This window comes from Pezoporus occidentalis, unplaced genomic scaffold, assembly GCF_034315485.1.
Source record: "Pezoporus occidentalis ecotype Australia unplaced genomic scaffold, CSIRO_AGI_Poc_V1 ctg122, whole genome shotgun sequence".
Taxonomy (NCBI): domain Eukaryota; kingdom Metazoa; phylum Chordata; class Aves; order Psittaciformes; family Psittacidae; genus Pezoporus; species Pezoporus occidentalis.
The window spans coordinates 1297325-1323447 of record NW_026913016.1 but is presented as its reverse complement, the minus strand read 5'-3'; the positions used below and the strand labels follow the sequence as shown (position 1 = coordinate 1323447).

The 26123-nt window shown below is 34.7% G+C and overlaps 1 protein-coding gene across 9 annotated transcripts in view; it reads left to right on the top strand.

Annotated features, from left to right (window-relative positions):
* The window catches only part of LRCH1 (leucine rich repeats and calponin homology domain containing 1), a 122972-nt gene that overhangs the window by 66330 nt on the left and 30519 nt on the right, over positions 1-26123 (top strand). For 5 of the 9 annotated variants that reach the window (XR_009962523.1, XR_009962520.1, XR_009962519.1 and 2 more), the window contains exons 4-16: positions 3852-3957; positions 4460-4596; positions 5071-5198; positions 7183-7267; positions 11232-11337; positions 12487-12599; positions 14231-14298; positions 15313-15399; positions 17755-17844; positions 17950-17986; positions 18676-18789; positions 20998-21045; positions 22382-22454. Coding sequence is in view for 3 of the 9 variants with exons in the window: in XM_062607365.1 (XP_062463349.1) it covers positions 3852-3957; positions 4460-4596; positions 5071-5198; positions 7183-7267; positions 11232-11337; positions 12487-12599; positions 14231-14298; positions 15313-15399; positions 17755-17844; positions 17950-17986; positions 18676-18789; positions 20998-21045; positions 22382-22454 (1192 nt within the window). In the remaining 6 variants the exon portion in view is untranslated. The remainder of the gene's footprint in view (positions 1-3851; positions 3958-4459; positions 4597-5070; positions 5199-7182; positions 7268-11231; positions 11338-12486; positions 12600-14230; positions 14299-15312; positions 15400-17754; positions 17845-17949; positions 17987-18675; positions 18790-20997; positions 21046-22381; positions 22455-26123) is intronic. The other 4 variants (XR_009962522.1, XM_062607366.1, XR_009962521.1 and 1 more) reach the window with 3 other exon arrangements.

Sequence of the window (26123 nt, the reverse complement as noted above, 5' to 3'; positions counted from 1 at the left end):
TTCAAATGAGATAGGATTTGTTTTGGCTTTTTTAAACAAATCACGTGTTTAACTTCTGGAATACTGGATTTTCATACTGCTTTCCAGTTACAGTATAATTTCAGTGTTACTCTTTGGCATGATGAAAGCAACAATCCCTGCTCTAAAAATAGTTCAAATGAGAGGCTATAGCGACATTTCTCTTTGGTGGCCTGGAAGATTCATGTGATTAGAAGTGGGTGGGAGGAAAGTGAATAACACGGTTTTGTTAAATTGGGTATGGTTCTGTTCAGATGACCTGATTACTTAGTGTAATGCCACCATGAAAGTTTGCTACATTTCTAGTGAAATAAGTTGCATTATTTAGCTGGAAATGACTAAACTGTGATGTCTTGGAAGAAGCAAATAGTGACAGGATTGAGAGGCAAGATCTGTATTGGCATGTATGTTACAATGCAGTTTAGATAAGGTCATCATTGTTCTAAAATGAGTAAAAATGAAGAAAGACAAAAAAAAAAACCCCGATTAAGTCATTTTGCAGTTGTTCCACTAAACATTCAGCTGTGTGAGACCTATGCCAGCCTCAATAGCATGTGGTCTCCAAGTAGGGCTGTCACCCAGCCTTCTGGCAGGGCATGCTGCTGTATTGGTACATACGCAGTGCTGTTGTGGGGCTGGCCCAGGGGATTGAGCCTGAGAGGTAACAGATACCACCTGTGGGCAATTCTTGTATCACTAGGACTTTGCTAAGCACCCTCAGGTTCCCAAAGTGTTTCATGAGGTGCATTCATTAAAATCTGTGTACATAGCAAATGGATTTTATTTTTTGTTTTCACCTAAGTTTTTGACACAAATTCTTTTAAATGTTAGAGGTTTGGGTTATATAGATCTGTCAGCTATCTTGCAAGCATCAAAATAACATATACATTATTCTCCCTACAGATGTATTACAGTTATGTGCAAAATTTGGTTGGGAAACTTACTTTTATTTGCAGCTGCATAATTCAAATCATACTTCTACTATCAGCTGGGAAGATGAGTGCAAATTGGGTGTGAAGATAATCTGAAATTTACTTTTGATCAGAGTATTTGGATAGAGATGGCTCAGTAATTGTACCCCAAACTGTCAGATGTACAGTAAAATTTTGTTCTCCATCATGTCAGGCAGTATTGCACTTCTGCCTTTTTCAGGTAGCAACCTTCTCCATCTCTTGGATACTGCTGTCTCATTTTGAAAGCCTTTAAATCTCTCAGCTGGGATTTATGTCCTTCAGTTTATTCATCTAATCTGGGCCAGCACCCTGACCAAGTGGGACCTTCTGCCTTCTGTTGCCTAAAAGGACCATGTTCAGTATAGCTTGTATGTGACAAGCTGTGACAGAATCCACCTGATTTTCAGGAATAACAGCTCAGTCAGGAGCCCCAGATTTAAAAATGGATGTAAAGAGGAACCTTACATCAGCATGGATGGCTAAGATATTCTTCTGTGTGTGTTAATACATTAATACATTAATATTTATGCTGACTTTCATTGGTTAAGACCATTTGAAGTTTATCATGAACAAAAAAAAACACATGATAATTTTAATTTTGGTTTTACACCATTTTTCACAGAAATGTTGAACTGAAATACTCCTTATGTATCTCTGATCTTGAGAAATTATGTTGTCATGACAGGAGATGGCATAACTGATGAGAACAAAGTAGAATTAATCCAAGAAGTCTGACCTTCAGCAATCACTAGCCCTTTAGAACTTGTATAGGTGTTTGCACTTCAGTTGGCTGCAGATGTCCATGAAGTGAAGTTCCAAACTCCTGATTGCATAGTTCCTTTAAGAAATTATTATCTTGAAAGCCATTAGACATTTGACTTGATAGTATTGCTCCCATTAGTGCCAAAGTAATAGGAAAGATAAACACTGTCACGTACACATGCATAAAGTCTAGTAATGATCAAGAGCAGAAGTATAACTAGAAATAATGTTACAGGTCTTTTTTTTTCATGGCTATTTAAACTAATAAAAAAAGTTGGACTGCAGTGTATAGTAGGGTAAAGGATACTGCTGTCTGTAGAGATCTTGTGAATACTGACATGGTGTCATAACAGATTAGTCATATTGAGGATGTTTTGAAAGGCTGTAAGTTGACTTTGGTTTTGAGGCTATGCACTGCCAGCCTTTTTCCACTTCCTTTAAAATTCTCTTCCTCTGACTTGTTCTGATGTGTGTGCATAAGTGCACTTGGTCTAAAGTTTTTCTGCCACAAGGTGACTTTAAATTACGTGCTCTAAAAATTTAGTATCTAATTATGAAGTTGTTTAAAGTCTGCAAATTAAAAATGGGACAGTAAAACTTTAAAAATAAATGATCTGGGATCACTGCAATTAACCATCCTTTGTATCAACTTGGACAAAAGATACACTCATTAACTGGGATTTTTAATTTCCTTGTCCAAAAGCTGAAATAATTTCCTGACTCTGTTTTGACAAGGGAAGGAAGCTTTGGCAGCGGTGAGATTCTGTTACAAGAAGAATCTTGTTTGATATATCGAGCAGCGTTGCCAGATGACATTTCACTTTTAGTATCATTTTTCTGTTAACTAGTTTTTAGGCTTGAAGATAGGGCGTTAATGCTTTTTCCTAGCATGAAAGCAACATCTTTGCAAAGGTGACTTGGAAATCTGACTGACTTTTGGAATGTTTGTAGTCCAGGAGCTCCCCAGGACTGTAGAAATCCATTTGAAACAATTGAGAGTACGAGTGAATGTCCTAAAAGTATTGTGTGGGCAATTCAGGAAAATTTGGCATAACCCAGTTACTCTTATGCTATGAAATACTGTTTCCTTTTTTTCATTGCAGAAATGGAAGCATAATTGGGCTAGTACTCAAATTTGCAGATTGCCTGGGATGTAAGCAGAGATTTCAATGTCCTTTTGATTTCACATTGGGTTTCACATTTGGCAGCAAAAATGGTAGCTATTGTCTGCAAACTATCTAATTTTTGACTGACTTGATTCAAGGGGTTGATCTTTAGTACATGTTAGTAGCAGTTTCTTCCTATCAATAGTGTTAAAGTGTAATATTTATCACAGTAATGCTGCAGTGTATAAACTTTTTGCTTGAAATTATGCTCACTATAGCCAGACCCTATACTTTCAATTTTGTAGCAGTTACTCCTTCAGGAATGCTGAAATGAGGATGTTTCCCAATTTTATCCAGATTATTAAACCAGTTGTATTTAGTCATCAAAATCAGACCTACTTAGAATCTGTCTAGGCAGTTAAGAAGTAACTTTTATAATAATACATTGAATATCTGTATAATATTAAGCAAGACCTGTCCAATTTTTTTGTGATCTACTATATGATGTGGCAATCAAATAGATGCCTTTCCTGAGCATAAATACAGAACGATGTTGCCATTTTATCTTTTATTTTGTTTAAATATTCCCTCCTGAAGAACAACTATGTTTTTTTAAAAAATCAGATCCACACATTAGCAGTTTTATATTTTATGCAAACGTATTTGGTTACAGAATCATGGTACTGAGTTGTTCTTATGAATAAAAGGGGAAGGAAAAGGTAGAACATCTTAAGCAAATGGTTTTGAATGTTTTGATAGAAGTTAAATTAACTTTCAAAAGTAAAATTACTCTTTTTAAATATGAATTCTCTTTGGGTTTTAAGTAATGTGTAACTGGTTTTTCATATGCTTAGTTTTGTATTGTGAAGACACGACTTAGATGGTTGCATGTTTTCAGATTAATAAAATGCTAGAACGGTAATAGCAGATTAGCTACAATTTCACATCTGTATTATTTAACACTTAAGAGCCAAAAGTTCATTTTTTTTCTATTATTACTCTTTTGCTGTAGGATGTTAGCTGTAATGAAATCACAGCTTTGCCACAACAGATAGGCCAGCTGAAATCTTTAAAAGAACTAAATGTCAGAAGAAATTACCTCGAAGTTTTACCCCAAGGTAAAATCAAACAAATGAAAATTCTTAATATCTATATGGTAGCTCTTTTTATTAGCATTTTGAAAGCATTTTTTAATCATGTTAACAAATACGATTAAAAAGTAATTACTTTGTGATCAAATTTATTCCGTTTGAGTTTGCAGAATATAACATTCAGTGGTACTCGCCAAATAACAGTGTGTGAGAGTTTTTAAATGAGTTATCTTTATTATTCTAGGCACCTTTTAAGTTGCGCAGGTACTTACCTGTGAATGCAGGGTGAGAACTGTCAGCTAAGCTTCAGGAAAAAATGTATTTCAAAGTATTTATTTTAAAATTTATCATCGCTTGTATAACAGTAACACTCTTTCTCTTTCTCATATAAAGTAAATGTTGATGTCTGCCTGCATTTGTATTTTTTGTGAATGCAAAAGAAGGTTTCTTGAAAAATATTATTTTATGACAAAAATAAAAGAATAAATATAGATATTATGCTTTCTCTCTTTTTCTTTGTTACTTTTAGAACTTGTACAGCTTCCCTTAGTAAAGTTTGACTTTTCCTGCAATAAAGTGCTTGTGATTCCAATATGCTTTAGAAAGATGGTGCAATTACAAGTATTACTGCTTGAGAATAATCCTTTGCAGTCTCCACCAGCACAAGTAAGTAATCTATAATTTAATTTGAGCCTTAATATTGGGTGCAGTTACAGAAAAATAATTCAAAAATGCAGGCCAAATGCATCATGAAGGTGCTTGGGTGCTAGTGAAGACCATGTCACTAAATAGAAATGACATGATAAATTCATTACTGACTAATTTTGGAAAATGGCTATTCAATTTACAGTTAGTAATAGGCCATATGATATATCTTATAATTCTTTTTGAGTGTAAAGTTCACTTGGATTGTTTTTTTTTTTAGTACATTCTTTTCATACAATTGATTGGGTGATTGAAGTAGTTCTTAGTAATGTATAAAAAAAAAGAAAAATATCCATTTTCCTTTACATGATATCTGTTGTGATGATACGAACTGGTTTTCAGGTAGTTTTACACTAAGTGACACTTGGAATAAGTTTTTATCTTTCATTTGAGTTATAAATTTAGGCTGTTTTGGTTTTGTTTGTTGTCTAACAGATTTGTACAAAGGGTAAGGTGCATATATTCAAATATCTGACTGTACAGGCCTGTCAGATTAAAACAGCAGACTCACTGTATCTTAATGCCATAGAACAACAGCATTTGCCACAACCCGTGGAAGAGAGGTATGTATGAAAATCTCACTTAGTTTTTTGTCATGTAACACTTATAAATAAAGTGAAAAAAAGACTTTTGTATCTTTAGCTGCTAGAGTTTTATTTGTTTAGGTGCTATTTAGAATGCACTTTTTTAACAGAGATTTATTTTGCTGTGATATAGTTTATTCTGTGAATTACTTATAAGAGTTTATGACAAAATATTTTTAACAATCGGTTCTGATTAAAGTTAGCAGCACATTAGGAAATTGCTTAGAAGTGAACCTGAGTTTAAATCTAACCTCTTACTCATTGCCTACTGGAATATATTCAGAGTAATTCAGGTGTATCACTAGGTGTTGGAAATTTCTTGTAAATCTATTAGCACTTTAAGTTTTATTTTCCTGTGTTGTTTTGTGATTTATATGACACACAGTTGTTTCAAGCACTTTTACTCATCCAGAGGCTTATCCATCCAGCAAAGAGAGCTGCATGAATGTTGAGACCCTTTTAAAATGAAATATGATAATTTGCTAGCAAAGTGAAAGACAGAAATCTGCAATGTCCTGCACCAAGGATCTAGAAAATGTCATCTAGTATTGTTGTTTAAGGACAGGAACTACATTTGAAAGAATTTCTTTCTATGGAAATCTCTGTAGGTAATTGGAAACCAGCTTTTAGCCAGCTCTGACTTTGCTAACATGGGAAGGCTCATGTAACCAATCAGAGAAAGAATGATCATGCCTTATTCCTATTTTTTTCTTGAGAGAAAACAAAGTATTGATGTAAATAAAAATGGATATCTTGCTGCCAAAACCCAGGGAAAGAAAAGAAAGAAAAAAGAATTGTTATGGAGTCTCCCTTTCAGTCATCTAGATCAGATTTCAAGTAAATTCTTTTCTTCCATGTATGTTTGAAGGCACCTCTGTGAAGTTCTATCAGATAAATACCAAAGTTAGGAAGAATCCAGGTTGAAGAGTAAGTTTTTCCATTTGGGAAACACCAGTGGGTTTTCTGTTTTGTTATTTTAGTACACAAGAAAATTGTCAGGAATGTCATGGTCTGTATGACATTTTTTTCATGCACGATCATACAAGTTAGGGTAAGTGGGTATATACCAGTTGGTAGCTAACCACCTAATGCCCTGTCACATAATAATTGCCAAATCTTTTATTTTAGAGAATAACTTCACACATCTGAAATAAAAATATAGTTAGGATTTCCATAGGCAGTTTCTACAAAAAATTCCATGGCAGTTACTGATGAAAGATAAGGTAAGATTAGGACTAATCAAATACCTTATTTACGTAAAGGCTGATAAAGTTCTTTGTTTAAATTGCTGCGTCAATCTGAATTCAGGACTAAAGCTCTCAGGATTGTAAATGAGAGGATAATAAATCATATTTAGACATATAAAGTTAGTTAATGAGTGTATTTAATCTACTAGTGTACTTTAAAATGAGTAGAGGTCATATTAGGCCATGAAACCAGAAGAGGGAACAGCTGCCATTGTTAGTATAGTTTTCTAAAAACCTAAATTTCAAACTCTATTTTAAAGCAGTAAAAGGAGGTTTCTGTGTTAATAATTACTTCAAGCCACAGGGAGATAGTTCAATTTTTAATGCATCAGTGGTTATAATTATATTAGTTGACTATAGTTTGAGTTCAACTAGTTTAGTTACTTATCGCATGGCTAAATGACTTCAGTCCGACTCTTGAGCTACTTGGGTAGCAACTACACATTTTTACTTGGTGTATAAACAAAAGCAAACCTTACAGCAGATTTCTGTGATTTTCATTAATCCTGAGGCTAACCAGCCATTCCATCTCATCAATTTTCCTATCACCAGACTTCAAATTTGTAGTTTTTAACCATCCTAGGCTGCTTTACCCTTTCCTGTTAAGACTGGTTAGAATTCTGCTTTGTTTTAAATGAAACCAGGACAGAATTCTAATGGTAAATGCTACAATAGCTTTTTATTGATACTAATTTCTTTATTTTTTTCACATCTAGCATTGATGACATCTATCCAAGTAAAAAGGACTCAGATTCGGGTGTTGGTAGTGATAATGGTGATAAACGTTTGTCAGCAACAGAGGTAAGTTGCATGAATTTCGTGTTCAGCTGCCCTTCCAGCACCCTTATTTTGGCTATATTTTAATTTGGGTAACAATGTGGATACATTTTTGGCCATCAAAACTGTTGCAACCACATCCTTGGCATGAATTTCTTGTAAAGAAATGGCTAAAGTAAAGATAAAAGGAGACTAGGGTATTTTTGTGTGCGCGTGTCTGCACACTTTCTGGAGAGGGCAGTGAGATACTTGGTTTCAAATGGTCAACAATCTACCAACAGAGAAAATTCATGACAGTTTTTAGTTAATTTACGTTATCTAGAGAATGAGGACCAAACCAGAATCCACATCTGCTGTTTCCAACAAAGTAGTAGATAGAGGTTACATACCTGGCTTTTTCTCACGTGTTTTCTCTCTGATGATTTTTTCCTGTTGCAAATTAACAGGAATTCAGCATGCCCAGCCCTGGTATGTTCTGTGATGTGATTATGGTGGTTTGTTGTAGTGTAGAAACTTCATAAAAGAATGAGCTTCTTGCTACTTAAAATAACTTTACACTGATTCTTTGGTGTTTCTCTCCTCCTTTGAGGAAAATGGATTCTGTGGCTTTTGGAACAAATGTAGAAAGAATCGAGCTTAGAGACTGAATTTGTAGTTACCAAAAAGCAAATTGAAAATGATTCCACTTACACACTGATTGGTCTTTCAAATACAAAAGTGCTTAAAAAATAAACAAACCCCACAGGGATTTCCAAGTATTTGGGCAAGTTTCTTGCTAGATGGAATTCAAGTAGAATGATTTACAGGCAGACATCTAATGCTTTCCCTCTAATTGTAAGAGTATGCAGTCCATTCAGAGATGCTTACAAACTGTTTTGCCATTCTTACACTTCCTGAAGCTGAGTTAGCTTGTTAATTAAACTGTTATTCCAGAACTTCCTCTTTAGCTATTAATAACATTTTTAGAAAATAGATCATCTTTCCTGTAATCAAAATGTAGCAACTGGAATGCTGCAAAAAATGCTTTAAAGTCAAGCAACAGTGAACCAGTAAATTTTTATTAGCACAGAGATTTTCTTATATGAGAACTATTTGCTTATTCCATCCTGCCTGACTACTGCTCTACTATTAAGGAGAAAATAGCTGCTGAGATCAGTAATCCTAAATGTATTTAGTAGTAAATTCGGCACTCTTATCTCTGATGTGACTTTTAGTAACCATGTTACACGTGAGAATTGTGCAAGAAATATTAACATGTTGTGAATAAGGATTCACATACATTATTAGTTACAGCCAGAAGTTACATTCTAAACACTAGATAAATACTAAATTATCAGTCATTAAACTGATACATTAAACTACTACATTAATTAGTAGTCATTAAACAGATTTTTGGACCTTTCTTTATAAAGACATCAGACAGAGGAGGGCCATGAAGATGCTTAGAGGGCTGTAGCAGCTCTCCTATGAAAGACAGGCTGGGCGGGTTGGACTTGTTCAGCCTGGAAAAGAGAAGGCGTCTGGAGAGACGTTAGAGCAGCTTCCAGTGCCTAAAGGGCACTGAACTCTGGAGAGGGAAGTTTTGCAAGGGCACGTAGGGATAGGGCAGGGGAGAATGGTTTTGAACTGGAAGAGGAGAGATTTAGATTAGATATTAGGAGGCTCCCTACTGTGAGGGTGGTGAGACACTGAACTCTGGTTGCCCTGTGAAGCTGTGGATGTCCCATCCCAAGGGCCAGGTTGGATGGGCGTTGGGCAACCTGGTCTCTAGTAGAAGGTGTCCCTACCCATGGCAGGGGGTTCACACTAGATGAGCTTTAAGGTCCCTTCCAACCCAAGCTGTTCTGTTGATTCTATGAAATTATAGTTTACTCTGAAGGACAGTGGCTGTTGGGTTTCAGCTCTTTCACAGAAAATACAATGTCATTTTGCATTTGTGTAACTTAAAACCAGGAATTTAAGTGACTCACTTGTTTAAACGCTACTGTATTTTTTAGGAAGCTTGCTAATTAGCTTGGGTCCATACACATAGGACATAGTACTTGAAGAAATTAACAATTTATGTGTTCCTGACTGGCTTGTTGGTAGGGTCATTACAGGGTCAATTCTTCAGATCTGTAGTCACCTTGGGCATTTCAAGACAAAGATACCATGCAGCGTTGCTGTTAAATTGATCCTGGCAACTTGAAGGCAAATTCTGCTCTAAAGTAGTGTACCTTATTTTCAGATATAGTGTAGCATTTTGATTCATTTTTCACCTCCCTTTGGCCCCCTTTTTTTTTTCCCTTAAAATTCATTAAACCAAGAGGGTACTTGTTAAAATCCAGGTGTCCCTGCCTTATTTCCCATGAGAGTGACACGTCGGAACCAGCAACATTTTATATGAAAATTCTTTGAAAGTGCATCATCTGAATTCATTGTTGGAATAATGTTAAGTATTTTTGATTCTTGTATGTCTGTTTCCTTCTGTTGCTAGCTGGAAAAGTTAAACTCTGAACAAAAGATGTGTTTCACCTAAGAAGGAGCAATAGTTTTGTATTATCATAGGCTGCTTTGGATAGTTTCTATTTCATAGTATACTGGCAGGAAAAACCTGGAATTTCAGAATTCTGTAGACCCTGAAAGTAAGAAATAGCCTGTTGAAAAAATGATTTTCTGTTTCCAAATTGAATGGCCAGTGGCTTTTTTTACACCAGCATTCCAAAATATTTTCTGAAAAACTGTGTGTGTTACTCTGCTGAGAAAAAAAAAATATCTTACCAGTTTTAGTATTCAGAACTTGTAATAATGTAAGAACATTTTACTGTACTATTTTCTAATGATAGTTGCGAAATTAACAAAACATGACTCTTTGATCTAGAATAACCAAATTTAGTTCTTAAATGTCACATGAGATACAGACTGAAAGAAAAGGAACTTCAGTGTAACCTTGGCTGTCTGAGTGGATTTATACTGTGCATGTGTCTCCCCTCTTTCCCCCACCTTTTTTTTTAAGCTGTTGTATTGTCATTATTTCAGGTCTAAAAGAACTACTGACTTTTGTGCTTAGGATACTTGGAGTGGGCTTTGTTTTTTTTTTTTTTGTTTTGTTTGAGGTATTAAGTTTATTTAATTTTAAAATAAAATTGATGTTAAAAATTATGTTAAAATTGAAAAATAAGAACAGTTATTATTCAATGTTAGTTCACTTCATTATAAAGCTTCATCATTTTGATAAGTATTTGTCAAATACTTGAATATCCTTTTGAATTTTTTCTCCTTAAGCAGAATACAGTCAGTGAATTCATAGGGTTAATAATATGCAGATTATTCATAAAGAGGAAAATATATGGTGGTCCACATTTACAAAATGTGTGAAGTCCAGGGTAGTCTTGGCAAATAGGAATAACCACATATATCTGGGTACAGTTTTTTAAAAGCAAAGATTTGCTCTGTCCTTTATTACAAGCCTTAATAAAGGTTTTTAAAAAAATACTTTCTCTGTGGAATATGAACATATAAAGGTAGGAAGAATGGCATAATTCTAGAAACTAGCCTACAAATGTAATCTTGCTTGCTTTTGGCATTAAATTAACAAGCGGCATGGCAAAGTAGGGGAGAAGAATCTTGGAAGGAAAGAAAAAAAGGCTGTGGTACAAGGCTCAGTTTGTCTACAGACATTGGTGTCTAGAAGGAGCCTCTATTTTCAGCGGTCCCAGGAAAGCACACAGGGAGCAGCACAGTGCAGCTGTACCACTGCAAGGAGAGAACTAGTGCAGTGAAGAAGACAGAAAATGAGGATAGGTGAATTGCTCTGTTTTTCAAGCCTCTTGTGAGGATATATTCAGCAAGACTACAGCTTTCTACAGCAGAATTTTGTCATGTTAGATGCTCTGGTATCCTCTCCCATATTAGTCTGTCACTCTTTTAGCGAGCACTCTTACTCATATGTACATTTTTATCCCTCTTGATTTGAGCTGAAACCAGTGTTCCTCTTATTTCTTCTTAGCCATCTGATGAAGACACTATCAGCTTTAATGTACCAATGTCGGACATTGTGGAAGAAGATCATGTTGTAAAGGAAGATTCAAGTCACCATGCTAACTCAAGAAAAGGTTGGCATGTAAAGAAAGTGGAAATTAAATACAGAGAAATTCTGTCAATAATTCCATGTATAAGACTGTAAATTTAGTTGCGAAAATCACAGCCCAACTGGCATCAATCTCTCAGGAGTCTACAAACGTTATGTTTAAATTAAATCTGTTTTATTCCCTGATATTTTCCTTTGGAAGTTTCAGTGTTTAATTTTGTACTGGTTAAATGCCTTATTAAATTGATTTTTCTTACTGATATCCTAGTTGAACAACAGGTATTTTCACTACCCTATGTATTTAAATTTTTTATAATAAATGCCTCCCTACCCAAAAGGCTTTGTTCATGTATATACAGTCACGTAAAATAGCAAAAAAAAAAGTGTGCTACTTAGACCATTTTTAACCATACTGAATCAAGGTCCTTATAGTAATTTTCCATAACAATTCCAATGAACGTATTACACCTTGTCTCAGGAGTTAAGTTCTGGTTCTAACTGGGGGAAGAAAAGTGAGAGTTGATTTAAACCATGCTTCCCAAACAGTAGTATCAATGTGTAATAACTTATCAAATGGCAACTCAGTTTCTGAGTTAGCAGTGTACAAAAGCAGAGTCCATTTCTGTAGTTGGACTTAATATAAAGTGAGATAGTAGGAAGATTACATCCTACAGTGTTTGTTAGCAAGCTGGAGAAGGTAAGTTATAGGATCAGACTACTTAAAACAGGAGAAAATTACTACTGCCTCATACTCCTGTAAATAAGAGTATGATATTGGCTGTAAAGGCTCTGAATCATTTTGAATTCTGTGAAGAAACTTCGCTTGTTACAGCATTGCAACTGAAATTGCAGGCACTGGCTCACACATCTGAAGGTATTGTAACACTATGCAGCTGTCCAGCTGTGTCCTTGCACCAGTACTGGCAAGACATGCTTGGTGTAGTTCAAAACAGACTCCATTGATGCTTGTGGTGCTTCTGATCTGTAACTGTATTATCCCAGGGTATTGATTTATTACAAGTTGAAATGAGCAAAGGTATTAACTTGTTTGAAGTTTTAATATGCTTTTAATTTAGACTTTGGTTTTGAGTTCTGTTACTCAGTACACTTAAATTATGTTGAGTAACAAATGCTGAGCTGAACAAGAAATAATTCTATCTTTTTTTATTGTTAGTAGAATTCCATCAAGTATCTTCTCACTTGATTGTCAGTGATAAGTCAAGAGAAATAGAAGACCAGTTTGATGAATCAGATACTCTTACTACTGAATTTATGAGTTACATTAAGGCAAGTTTATGACAATTTTATTATAAAATGTTTTACTATAATTATGTAATAACTATGTATATGCTTTATAGTTGCCTGCCTCTTTATTCTCATTTCATCATCTGATTTTCAGTAGTCAGTCATTTGAAGACTAGTCTCTTGGGAATGTCCTCTATAATAACAACATAATAGCATCTAAAATGTGTTGCAGACACTGGTTCCATAAAATATAAGTTACTGTACTGAATTTCAGTATAAGGGTATTGACAGAGTGAGCAGTTTTATTTCTTTAAATTTTGATATCTTCTTTAACATTATGATGGTTGATATCAGCAACTTATGACTTTAACAGGTAGTACATCCATTTTATTCTGAGGGTTTTGAACTTGGGTCATTTTTCTTCTTGTGCAGATTTCCAAATCTGTTGTGTTCTTTGGTATACATTAAGTCATATAATGGAATGTCTTTTGGGACAGCGGAGGGGGTCTTCTAGAATTGAAATTCTGGCTTAACCAAACCATACATAAAATCAGTACAATGTGCAGTGCAGAAGAAGACCTTAGGCTTAGAGGAGTTTGTAGTTTTTCAAATACTCTCTTATCTGGCTTTATCTTGTCTGCATAGTTATGCCCAGAAACTGAGGATCGCCTTCTACAATAAGTGCTGTGTTTTTCTCATCTTGTATGTGTCCTTCTTGTGGGAAAAATCATATACTTCATTCCTCTAAGGAGAAGAAAAAGAAAAAATAATGGCTTTATTCATTCTACTGAGGATTTGCACTGGAAAATGGGCCATCTTTGGGGAATGCTAGAGAAACCAGTACACTCTTTAGTGACACATGTCGCAGGGTTGGATAGCAGGGTGATGTGACTGATGTGACAAACACATGACTCAAAGGAGGATAAGCTTCTCTGTTTTCTGCTGATTGTTCTCTACTAGTACAAGCGCACATCCATTTAGAGACCTTCTGTCTTTACTGGCAGCTGAACTACTTCAGTGTTCCTGCGTGTCTGAGATGAAAGAGAAAATAAAATTGCAAAACATCAAAAGGAAACATTAAAGAGAGAGTCACTTTTTCTGAAAAGTAGCACTTCATAGTCATAATTAGGACATTTTATACTCTTATGTCTATATAACTGGCTGATTAATATGAATTCTTGCATGCGTATTTGTTTAAAAAAGCCCTGCAAACATGGCTGTTAAAATTGTCAAGTAGGAATGCTGTTAATTATGGATGAAGTACGTAATTGCTATTGTTTGCATATTTGGAATTTCTTCGCTCTGTAAACAAATTTGGATCTGGTAGGAGGAGACTCAGGGTCGTGCTTAATTGAAGCATTGTTTGCATACACCAGAAAGCCATAAATAAAATCTGGGACATAGAATAAAGAATTCTCAGGCTGCTTGACTTCTTTTACTGTTAAAGGAGAGTAAGGGCTGTTGACCTCAATAAAATTTGAGCAGCGAATAGCAATTCTTGTAATCAGCATCTTAAAAGAGGTAGAGAGAGGAGTGGAGCAGAATTGTTGAATTGCTTCAACTAGCTACCCTTAAACTGTTACATAAATTAGGTCAGTGCTGAATCTGAAAGCAATATTTACCTGCCTACTTAATTGCAAAGTTCAGCCCTCAATATCACTGTCTACTTGCAGAGTAGAGCAGCAGAGTGTGATGAATTGTTGAGAATAGAAGAGGACACACAATGGCACACAGATGAAATGTAAGTATATTTTATGTGTCTATAAGAAATTACCTGTGTTATGTGCAAAGAACTGACATTTTCTTCTCAATTGATAACTTTGTAGACTTGGAGGAATGATAGAAGTACAGCCTTGCACTTCATGTGTGCTCAATGTTTTACACATTATTGCTGAAGAGAGTGGATGTTATGTTAAAACTAATTAATTTGTATGCCCCAGTAATGCTGTATTATTTTTGCCTATGTCAAAACAAGTTTTTTGAGGAGGTATTTTGATATTTGGTCTGTTAATGGCTTTGGTAAAAGACTATTTTATAAAAACTTGTTTTCTTCTTTTTAAAAAAAAATTAAGTGTAAAAAAATCCCTCCGTTGTCCATCTTATTTTGTCATAATTTAACCCTGAAGCAATTGTTAATTTACAGACATTAATTCAAGAGCAGAGCAACTGCGTATCAGTTGCTGAGGCTTGTGCATAAGAAAAGGGGATTTAATATGACAGTGTGCTATGAAGTTGTCAGTCATTGGGACAGTGGAGTCCTATACGATTTAAAAATGAAAACTGAAGGAAGGGAAGAGTAAGTCCTTTCTGAAAGAGCCTTATTGGCAGAACTAACAGGAGATTTATAAGAATTATAAATCTTGAAAAGCAAAAGAAAGCATGCTGGTCCATTGAAAGAATCATTGTATTTAGTAGTTACGTTAAAACGACACACACAGTGAGTGTAGTTAAGAGTCAAATATTGGTTCAGTATCTTCAATTTTAGAAGTCAGTCAGTTTAATTGAATGCTGAATGTTATACAAGTTCACATCTATGTAAGTATGTATTAGGTTGGGGGGCTTTGTTAAGGACAAGGTGCTGGGGAGGTTTTTCAGGAGAAACTGCATAAATTCAGCGCATACTGGTGTGCAGAGAGGCTGTTTTTCCCCTTTATATTGTTTGCACGCCACTTGGAAGATACAAAGTGAAATTTAGGCTACCCTTGATAATTGCTGTTGTACCTTTTTTCTTGAATGCTTTTGTTTTCTATTATAGAATAAGTTTATCAGAAGAACAAACTATTGATATAGCAATGATAGAGCAACTAAGAGAAGCAGTAGATTTATTACAAGATCCCAACAGGTATGCTTACAGTAGCTGATGTATTAATGTAATGTATTTAAAATCTTTGTGAATTAATTTAGAGTTCTTCTTTAACCAATAATTGAAAGTTCTCTGGCGTTATGAAGTGCTTTGTTAGCACACCAGTGTTTTTCAGGAGGTGTTTAGATGGTTAAGATGGAAACTTGCATTTTCTCTCTAGAATGCAGTGAGTACCTAGACATGATTCCCAGTAAATTAAAAAGGATTTCAGTATGAAATAAACCTAAATTCTGGGGTGAAGACACCCCTTAGCCATTCATCTTGTGTACACTACTGTGATTTTCTGAAATTTTGTCTAGAATTGCCATGTTTTTCTAGGGATTATACACTCCTCTACTTACTCATGTTTGGTTTATTTTTGGGGAATGGAGAAAGTCTTTTGACCCAGCTTCATCCCAGCTCAGTGGGGGACATAAAGAGGTGCCTGAATTAGTGATAGAGTTTCTGTAGTCTCTCTCTGAAATCAGAAAGAGGAAGAGGCAGCTAGAGAAAATTATTTAGGTTTTCCCTGACTACAGAAGGCGAGGTTTTTTAATTTAGGTGTCTAAGTGGTTGAAGTCAAGTGATATGACTCTGGATCTGTGAATAAATAAAGGTATAACTATTCAATAGAAAACAAATACTTGTCTTGCTGAAAAAGACTGAAAAGGGTGGTGTAGGTAGTTCTGGCCAGATGCTTGCTATTGCTTTTCTTTGTGTAATTACCTTCAGAAACTGATTCAGTTAATTTCAAAACTTTTTTCTTCATTACTTCTATGAGATAGCTGGTTTACAGCTTCATTTCTTGGAAGGCTAAAAACCTCCTTGTCACTTCCAGCCTTAAATATCCTTGTGTCTCCTTCCTTCCTTCTCTGGATCATCTTGTGACTACGCTGTTCTTCAGTTTAAATGCCTATTTTGATAGAACTTTACCGCCTAGCAGACCTTTGTACTTTTGAGGACAGAAATTCACTCCTGTTGGTATTTCTAGAGAAATAGCCATCTGGCTTTATTTTGAATCATATAAAGAATACTTAAATTCTTGAATCTTACACTAAATACTTGAATCACAAGTATTTTTGCTTAATAAAAATCATACAAATTATGAAAGCTTTTTAGTTTCTGTGGTTTCTACGAGATAATATTCCATTGCTTCTGCACCTCATATGAAGTTTATTACTTGTTAACTTTACAGATTTTGTCATTTTGCTTTTGCCAGGTATTACTGCAAAATTTTCTACATATTTAGTTTTTCTTAATAAAATACAGAAAATTAATCTTTATCCATGCATATTCAGATGTGCTTTCATTAGTAACACTATAGTAAATTCAAAATGTGGCTCTTAAAAATGGCTGATCATGTCATGCATATCTCTATTGTTCTACTGTTTGGATTTTTTTTTTTTTTTTAGTATAGTACTAGGATGCACTTTCTTTTTCTAACCTTAAAATATGAGTATTTATCTTTAATTTACTGGGCATTATACAGGGTTTTGAATGTATGTCTCCTGTGTGTTAACATCCAGACTTACCCAGCAAGATACACCTAGGTGTCTTAATACTTGCCAAATAATTCTGTAGATTTTTCAGTCCTCTGGGCCACAATTTTGTAATAATTTCCTTTATAATTACTGGATTACATGGCAGTTTGTGATATGCTTGCATTATATAAAGTAGTGTGATAAAATTTTGGTTTTCATGCTGAATATTTTTTGTGTCCTTATCCAGATCCACAAAGGAATTAAAATGCCTCCATTGCTCCTTAGTTTAAGATGCACAAAAACTTTCATGTGATTTTTTTCAAGTCTGCATATGCAATGTGCACACAAACAGCATTCAGTTCTGGAAAGCAAAAATATTTCAGACTCAACCTCTTTCAGTATTTTCAGATGTTTGCTTCATATTCCTATATTCCCTTTCTTATATTCACTGCTTTCTTTCAGGTCATTGTCAGTTGTGAATTTATTGTTGCACTGCTTAATTTTCACCCACTATAATTAAATTTGAGTATCTAACTGGGGTTGTGGCTTCTCTTTGAACACAGGGTGCTAGAGGTTGGATATAGAAATCTACAGTCTTCTAGATAATGGCATCATTGTTGGCAATAAACAGGTTCTTTTGTTTTGTTACAAGCCATTGCTCAGGATGACATTTTACAGATGAAAACATTACTGTTGCTTTGATTCAACTGGTGACAGTGAAGCATTTCAAAAAGTTCTTGAGAGATAACACTGAGCAGGTTAAAACCATGGCTATTAAAGTATTTTATATATCCATTTGTTTGAAATGAAATACTGAACAAAGTGGTTACCAAAGCTATACCCCAGTGCGATGTTTTTATTTCAAACCTTGCAGATTAAGCATGGATATTTCAGAGAGCAGTGATGTGAATCTGTATCCCATGGAACCAGCAACAGCTTTAGAATTTCAGGAATCTACAGTAAAGTGTGTTTATCTACTTTTTTTTTAAGAAATTATTTATTAGACTCATCATATTAAATTTTCTACATAAGAAATTACATATTTGCATATGTTTATCTTTATACATAGCGGTCAAATGCAGATGGAGATGTCTTCCCTTGGTCAGGTACGTTAATGAGTGTATTATAACAAAATATGGGGGGGAAGATAGGAAATAAGCCAACAATTTTAAGTATTATTAATCTGCCAAGTAGGGAAGGGAAAAGTTTAGTAGGCTAGAGGACAAAACTAATTCTTCTTTAACATTTTTATGGACTTTTTTTTTAATTTTTATAGGTGTATGTATAACATTTTTCTAGGTTTGTCAGTTGCTTTTTTATCTTAGTGGGTTTTTTAATCTCCCTGTGTGCAACTTTCAATGTAAGCCAGTTCATTGCTCAGCTATGTGTACTTGTCTACCATCCCACTTCAATATCTCCCTCTTCTGGTGCAGGAAAACAGTGTTCATTAATGGTAACCCCAACATATTTTGTAAACTAAAAATTAGTGTTTTGCCGGAACATATAACTGTAGTTATAGAGAATATATAAAGTAGGATTTGGAGTTTTACACTGTGATATATACTGCTTACCATTTGATCTGTATCCTGACTGGTAAGCAGGTGTTCTTTATGTATTGCTTTGTTTTTATGTTATCTAACTGTTAGCACTGGAACTGCAAATATATAGTATCTGCTTACATTGTTTGCTTTTTATCACTGTATTTGTAAGAAATACTTCTGAGGTAATGTTATGCAAAAAAGGATATACTTCTATTTCCAGTGATGTGCAGTCTAAAGAGTTACTTATCTTACAGAGAGAAAATGCTGAAGAGGAACTAGAATTTCAGAGAAGGAGGGAGTTGGTTATGGAGAAAGCAAAGTCTGAAGTGAGACCTTGTGAACAGGGTGAAAAATGGTCATTGAGCCAGGTATGGAGGTGTCTAGATGCAATAAATGTGGAAACATTTCAAAAGGATCATTGCATTCTGTGTATTTGTGTGTGGAGACTATGCTGAAGTTAGGCCCTTTGGTTTTGGTTTTTTGGTTTGTTTTTTGTTTGTTTTTGTTTTTTTTGCCTTATCACGAATCTTAACATTTGGCTATAAATGGGAAGTTGATTAAGACCCATCTCTTGTGTCAAAAAACTGATATAATGAAATTAATAAGACGGAGGACTCTTTCCTTCTGATAAAAACTGTAGTAGATGCAGTGGTTGCATTCCCCTGCAAAAATAAGGCACCTCAAGGTTGGATTTTCCATAAAATAAAACACCTGATTCATCATCCCACTCACCCTGATTACTCTTGTAGCTATATACACTGCTATGTTTTTGCTAACAGCAGCAGTATTTTTAAAGTGTTTAATATTACAAACAGCCAATATATAGGTTGAGATTACAGTTTTAAAGTTTCCAAAATATTTTAAGTTTTCTGTACCTTGGAATGATCTAGAAATAAAGGAACTATGAAAAAATTACTTTAAATATTTGGTGCATACATTATTACTTCAGAACTTGATTGTATAGGGATTTTTGTGATTGCTCTTGCAAGTTTCTGAGAACAAACTTACATAATGTTCTTTCTGTATTGGTAGTGCCTTAATATGTTCTACCTTATCCAGACATAGATTGAATTTGATGCTTTTCAAATATTATTATGTAATCATCATTACTATCAAATATTCCCATTATATCCTTGTGATTTTGTTAGTCTGACTGTATCTTTGTTTTTTCTTTAAGATACAAAATTAAACCAATTCTTTTTTTTTTATCTTTTGTTATATCGTTGTATGTTGGGACTGCTACACTTTGTGGAACAGTTCGTACTACATTACTGAGATTAACACATAAGGCTAGTCCAGTATCAAGATATGTGTGGTCTCTGCATTTCGTTTAACAAGGACACTGCTGATTCATTTTTTAAGAATCTCTTGAAAGGAAGAAATAAATCTTGAACGCTTGTAGAGATCCTGATGTGGATTGTATTGTGCAGGTGGAATCTCTAGGCATGTTCCATGAAATGGGAACTGCTCTTTCAAGAGCAAGTTTTTAATAATGCTACAATCTGTGTAGTACAGTAAATGCTTGTGTTACTACTTGTGCCACTAAATTAATTAAATTCATCATAAACTAAAAATTCTGACTAGTGACCTGCATGCTATGAGAGAGATTAAACCTTCAATGGAGGCATAAAGAGCAGGAATTTAACAAGAACATAATCCCTGAGCACAGGAATGCTCAAGCGTACAAGTCCCAGGTAGAGTGGCTGAGATCAGATGAGTGAAATTTCTGTTTTATTCTAGGTAATACAGTGGTTGAGATAGTATTATGAAAGATGTCTAAAGCTGAAGAATTTCCTTTAATCTTGAAAAATATCCAAGAAAGGTCATAAAGCAAAATGGGTGTGTAATCCTACATCCCATCTTGCTAATTTTTGGAAAGCTCTTTGACTGTTGGGACCAAGTGTTCCAAGTACTGTCATTTATTCGTGTTCCCATTTTTTAGCTACTGAAAAAAAATGCCCCTAAGGAAATGGAAATGCTTTTGAATTGAGTTATGATTTGTTTTTACATATGCCATTGTACACATGGATTGTGCTTCTGCTGATATATGATTGATGCAGGATTAATGATTGTATTTCAGGTTTATTAATGTGATTTACATGTTTCCAATTTAATTACAACAGAAATAGTAACAAAAGGTATGTTATATTGCAGTTATAAAATGAATTTATTATGGAATACTTCCCTCTTCCAATATATATTTAAAACATTTGCATATTAAATGCTTGATGATAGTTTAATTACAGAAAAATCTGTGTTACAAAATTGGATACTGCATTTGAACAACAAGCATTAAATCTTATAAAAGCAGTTATAATTACTCAAGATTGAAACTAAAACATTAATGAAAAATCTTTGAGAATAATTTTAAAAGTCTTGGTCTACTAGCAATACAAGTGTTTATTATTCATGAAAATAAGTTATTTCAGTAAAAAAAAAAATTAATTACGTATTAATTTGTATCTGAGTATAATGAGTAAAATCTCCTGTTGTGATATATCACTAATATAGTTGCTGAAATCTTCTTTTCTCCTTCTCTACCTCCTCCCCTTCCTTCTTCTTTTCCAAACATGCAGAATGATCGAGTTGTTTGGAATACAGGTGGACAAACCTCTCATAATGAGGTAAGGTACTAGTGACATTTGTTTGTCTCTTATATGTTTCATATAAATAGTTCATATACTAAATGAAACGTAATCAAATATCACAGAAAATATGACTGAGCTCATGAAAAAGGGTGGTGTGTCTTATTTGGCCTGTGGTTTATTGTCATCTTAAGGATTTACTAGGGTATAAAATATACTTTCCAATAAACTTGTTTGAGTTACGCAGTTTAGCATTCTTTGCTGTGAGGGTGGTGAGACACAGGCACAGGTTGCCCAGAGAAGCTGTGGCTGCCCCATTCCTGGCAGTGTTCAAAGCCAGGCTGGATGGAGCTTTGAGCAGCTGGGTCTAGTGGAAGGTGTCCCTGCCCATGACAGCGGGGGTTGGAACTAAATGATCTTTAAGGTCCTTTCCAACCCAAACCATTCTGTGGTTTTCCCTTTTTTTGCCGCTTCCTTGTTGCACAAGAGTTTCTAGTGTTTTCAGTGCAGTTTTTGTGCACATTGTGTCATGTCCTTGATTAGTTTTCAGAGAGGAGCCTGATTTTATTGATCCTATCACTTTCACAGTACAAATCTGAGCAGAAGGTCAAAAAGAGAAAGTGTAGGGAGCCCAATATGGAGATTTTTTTACCTTCATATTTTCTATGCAGAAATAGGGCTTCTCCCTCTGCATCATACTGTGTATGAACAACTTGCAAATTCATTAGCACCCAGCCACCTTCCACCACTCTTGGTGATGGGACTCCTATAGATCCTAGCTTCTTGAGGGATCACTTTTTAAATAGTGAATAATTTTTTAAATAGGGCTTCCATTATGGAGTATGGTGATAGGTCCCTTTCTATGTTACCATTGACAGTATGGTTATCGTACCTCACTGTCTCCTCTGTGCTGCTACTCGACTCTTCCTGCTGCAACTCAGCCTAGTTCTGAGTCAAGGGTGGTCCTGCTCTGAGGTGTATGTTTAAATTTAATGGTAATTAATTCTGTGAAAGAAATTAATGTATCTAATTATAAATGTGTCTTTGCTTTGTTTTTCTAAATGTACTGTGCCACAAAAATGTACGTTTGATGGAACCACGTGATTACATGGGAGAAAACTGAGAAATAATTGAGCTTATTTGTAGTGAGGGGGAATATTTTGGTGTCTTTGGTCAGAAACTCATCCTTTCCAGCAAAGGAATAAGATACAATAGAAAGTGGAGTTTATCAGAGGTTTGAGGCTATATCGTGAACAGATTACGGTGGAATAATTATAGCATGCAGTATTGTTTACTTCTGTATTTTGTATAGTCTCTTGTGCTGAGATATTTTGGATGTTACTCTTACTTAGATTTCTGTTCTTGAATTACACAGAACAAGGATAAAAGTCCAACAATGTCTCCTACTACAAACACCACAATCCCTTTTGGCTTGAAGCCACGATCAGGTAATGCGGGCAAGAAAATGAACCAATTTGTGTGTACTTTTTGTGTGTGTGTGTGTATATATATATACACACACATCTGTCTTATTAATAGATGCCTTTTTCCCTTAAGAAGTCAGTGACAAAATATTTTCTGTGTAACAGAAGATTAGAACATTTTAAGGTTATAGGTTTGAATCAAGATTGAATTTGTAACATGTATTTGGAGCATTATATATGGATCAATTAGGTATTTGATAAAATTATATGTATGTATGTTTACAAAATGTGTGTATAGATATATATATATTATGCATATATACATATGTATCTGTGCTGCCATAGTGACTGAAATACAGTTTTTTGCTTAATTGGTATGTAGTGATACAATTTAGATTTTGTTGAATAATGTATGTGAACCCAGGACACTAGGTTTGTTTGGAAACTGCTTATGCATTGCTCTGAAAATTGTTCATTGCAGTGAGTTTTTCAGTAGTTTATGCTTGTGTAAGGATCAAGCATCCTAAGAATATTAGATGTTTACTTCAGCCAGTAGCTGGGTTTAATGAATTTGCAATGCACTAAATCTGCATAACCATCAATCTTTTAACAAGCAGCTGTTTATTAAAAGAAAACCCAACTGAATAACAAACCACCACCAACAGAAATACGGATGTGTTTAAGGGCTTGGATAACAGCTTTCTGTAAAAACAGGATTAGCTGCAGGATTAAACTCAGGTTTTATCTTTTCTGTGCTGAGGTAGTCGGTATTGTTGTCATCTCATATCACATCTAAAGAATAACTGAAGGTTTTTCAGTATATTTCAGCATCCTAACACTCTAATTCTGGTTTCTCGCATTCACCACAAATGCTTTTAATGAAATGCTGGTGAACCACTACAAGCTTGTAGTTTCTATAACAAAATGTCTTGGCAGTAATAGCAACAATTTCACATTGGAATGTTTAAGAAACTGTACCCATAGACTTTTTCCTTAAGTTTTAAAAAGTAAAGAAAATGGTATTGAACCAATGTTGTTTCATGAAGAGGATATTTTAAATTTCCCATGTTGTTATGATATACAGTTTGACAGAACTATTCTGTTGCATTTCTTATTTTGTTGGACTGTTACTCTGGCTCTATTACTGTATGCTTTAGAGATGCTATTTGTTGGAATCTTTGAAGTGTGGGGTTAACAATGGGTCCTTTCAGGATTTGGAAAAAATAAAGCATTGAGTGATATTGCACAGTTTGGTGGCAACATTGCAATAACACTGTTAGAAAGATGTGTGAAGGCAAGCAGGTACATGCCATGCTGCTGCTTTCATGAGATGTAGCCTGTGTTCTGCTGAGCTGCTGGTGAAATCTGTATCCAGGGACTTGAAGCAGTACTGTGGGAGAGAAAGCAAGAACGTGACTTCTTGCTCAAGCGTTGTTTTAATGCGCACTCTCAAATCTTAGTATATCAGTGCACCGAGATGTCCTATACTTAATGACTACAACAGGTCAGGGCAAAATAACCTAGTGAATCTTTTGGTTTGCAATGGTTGCAGTCCTTTGCAACAAATCTTCCAAGTCACGTAATGGAAGACCAGATGTGTGCAGCTCCTACAGTTCTTCCCCTGTCTATATTGCAGCTGTATATTGAGTCATTGAATACCAAAGTCAGTTGGTTATAATCTGTTAATTTTCTGCATTGTACCAATTCACATTCATATATTTGAGGGTTTTTTTGAGTATGCCAATGCTATAGTGTCTTCTGGTCACAGCTACAGTTTGCAAAAACCTTGATAATCTGAATTTATTTTCCTTTCCATATCATACACTACACAGTCACCAAGCTAGAACCATTACTGCAGAGTCTTTCACTTCATTGCATCCAATTTCAGTCATGTTACCTTAAATTTATACGCTAGTAAGACAGGGGATTTTGGCAATAGCAAAAATTTAGGTCCAGCATAAGATAAAAAGATGGCATATTATCTGTGTATCACAATGTAACAAAATGAAAGTTTGTAAAGGTGTCGTGAAGCTGCATATTGTTTCCTGTCCTGCTCCGACCCTAGAATTACTCTAAAAGTAGTACTAAAATCATTTTTTCTAACACCTAAGAATAATTTACAAATAAAAGTAGCACATGACTGAAAATACTGGCATCTTTGTGTGTCTTGCATGTTTTTCCCATTAAAGTTGGTTAGTTTGCCTTGTCTCTAGTTTCTTCACTGTATTTCCTTTAAAATGTTGTGTGTTTTGTGTGAGTTTGAGCCATATCACTGTCTGAATCTGTAAATGTTAATTATATACTGCTTTATTGCCCTAGAGCTGATCTAGTCTAGAGGTCCAGCAATTTGGTGATCTGTGAAAGTTTTCAGCTAAGTTTGTAGTTTATTTCAATAGCGGTTTTCATTTAAGATTTTGTGGTCTTAAGGGAAACTTTAAAATGCATTCTTCATTAACTTCATTAACTTCATCAAAACTTCATTAGATCTTACATTTGAACTACTTTATTCTATAGATCTTTTAAATCAGAGTGCAAGATTAAAAGAACATCATTGTAACTAAAATGTGAACAACATGCTCTGCGGAAAAAGTAGTGGCAAATTTTCAATGAAAATACATGCAACCATACCTTTCTGGAATTTATTTTCACTGTGTTTGTTTTCCTCTATTTTAAATGAATATTGCTTTCCATTTGACACCACTCCCTTCTTCCCCCATCATTTCATAATGATTTATGTCTCTTGGAAAGATGAAAGTAAACTGTTCTAGACTGGTAAGGATTCCAGGTTTTTGAAGTACACACAGAAATGGAAGTGCTTCCAGAGGATAAACCACAGTGACTTAAACATCTGTGTTTTAGTACATACTGTGTTAGTACATACTGATATGTGCTTAGGACTGAAGATCCTTTTCTTGCATATTAAAGCTAGGCAAAACATCAGGAAAATTCGTATTTAATGGCTAACTTGGTACCCAAAGGAAATGTTTTGAAAGGTAATGAATGTGTTTTGACTTCTTGAGAGATTCTTTCTGAGGGTCAGATGTTTATATGGAATAGAAAAAAAGACAGGGTTTCTTATTTTTCTCAGACTATTTGCTCCTGTATTTTAAATACCTTAATAGAGTTTGGCTTCTCAAAGTCACATTAATTTTGAAAACCTAAAAAAAATACTGTTGAAAAGAATGAATAATTAAAAAATAAGGTCTTGTAGAACTATAATTTTGCCCTTGGGAAGTGCTTTTTCTGTCTGAAAAGGAATCACTCAAAATAGTTAATAAATGTAAACTCTCTCTGCTTGATTTGTTAATTGATTACAATGTTTATAATGTTGCTAATTCTTGAAACTTGAGTGTTGCAAAAATTGTTGCCATGGTTTCTTTAATGTGTCAGATCTGCAAGCCTGACCACTTACTCATAAATCAATCAGTCCTCGGGAATATTTTTTGCCTTTGGGCTGGGCATTTTGAGGTCACTGTAACAGAGGAGTATTGAAGCTGCATGTTGTTTCCTCTCCTGCTCCCTCCCTAGAATTACTCTAAAGGTAGTACTAAAATTATTTTTGCTAACACCTAAATATAACAAGGTAACACAAGGTAGCAGCAACACAGACAAAAAGTTATACCTTCAGAGGCTAGAAGCATCATTGACAAAACTCAAAATCAAGAAGTAGTTTCTACTGTGAAGTGAAAACTT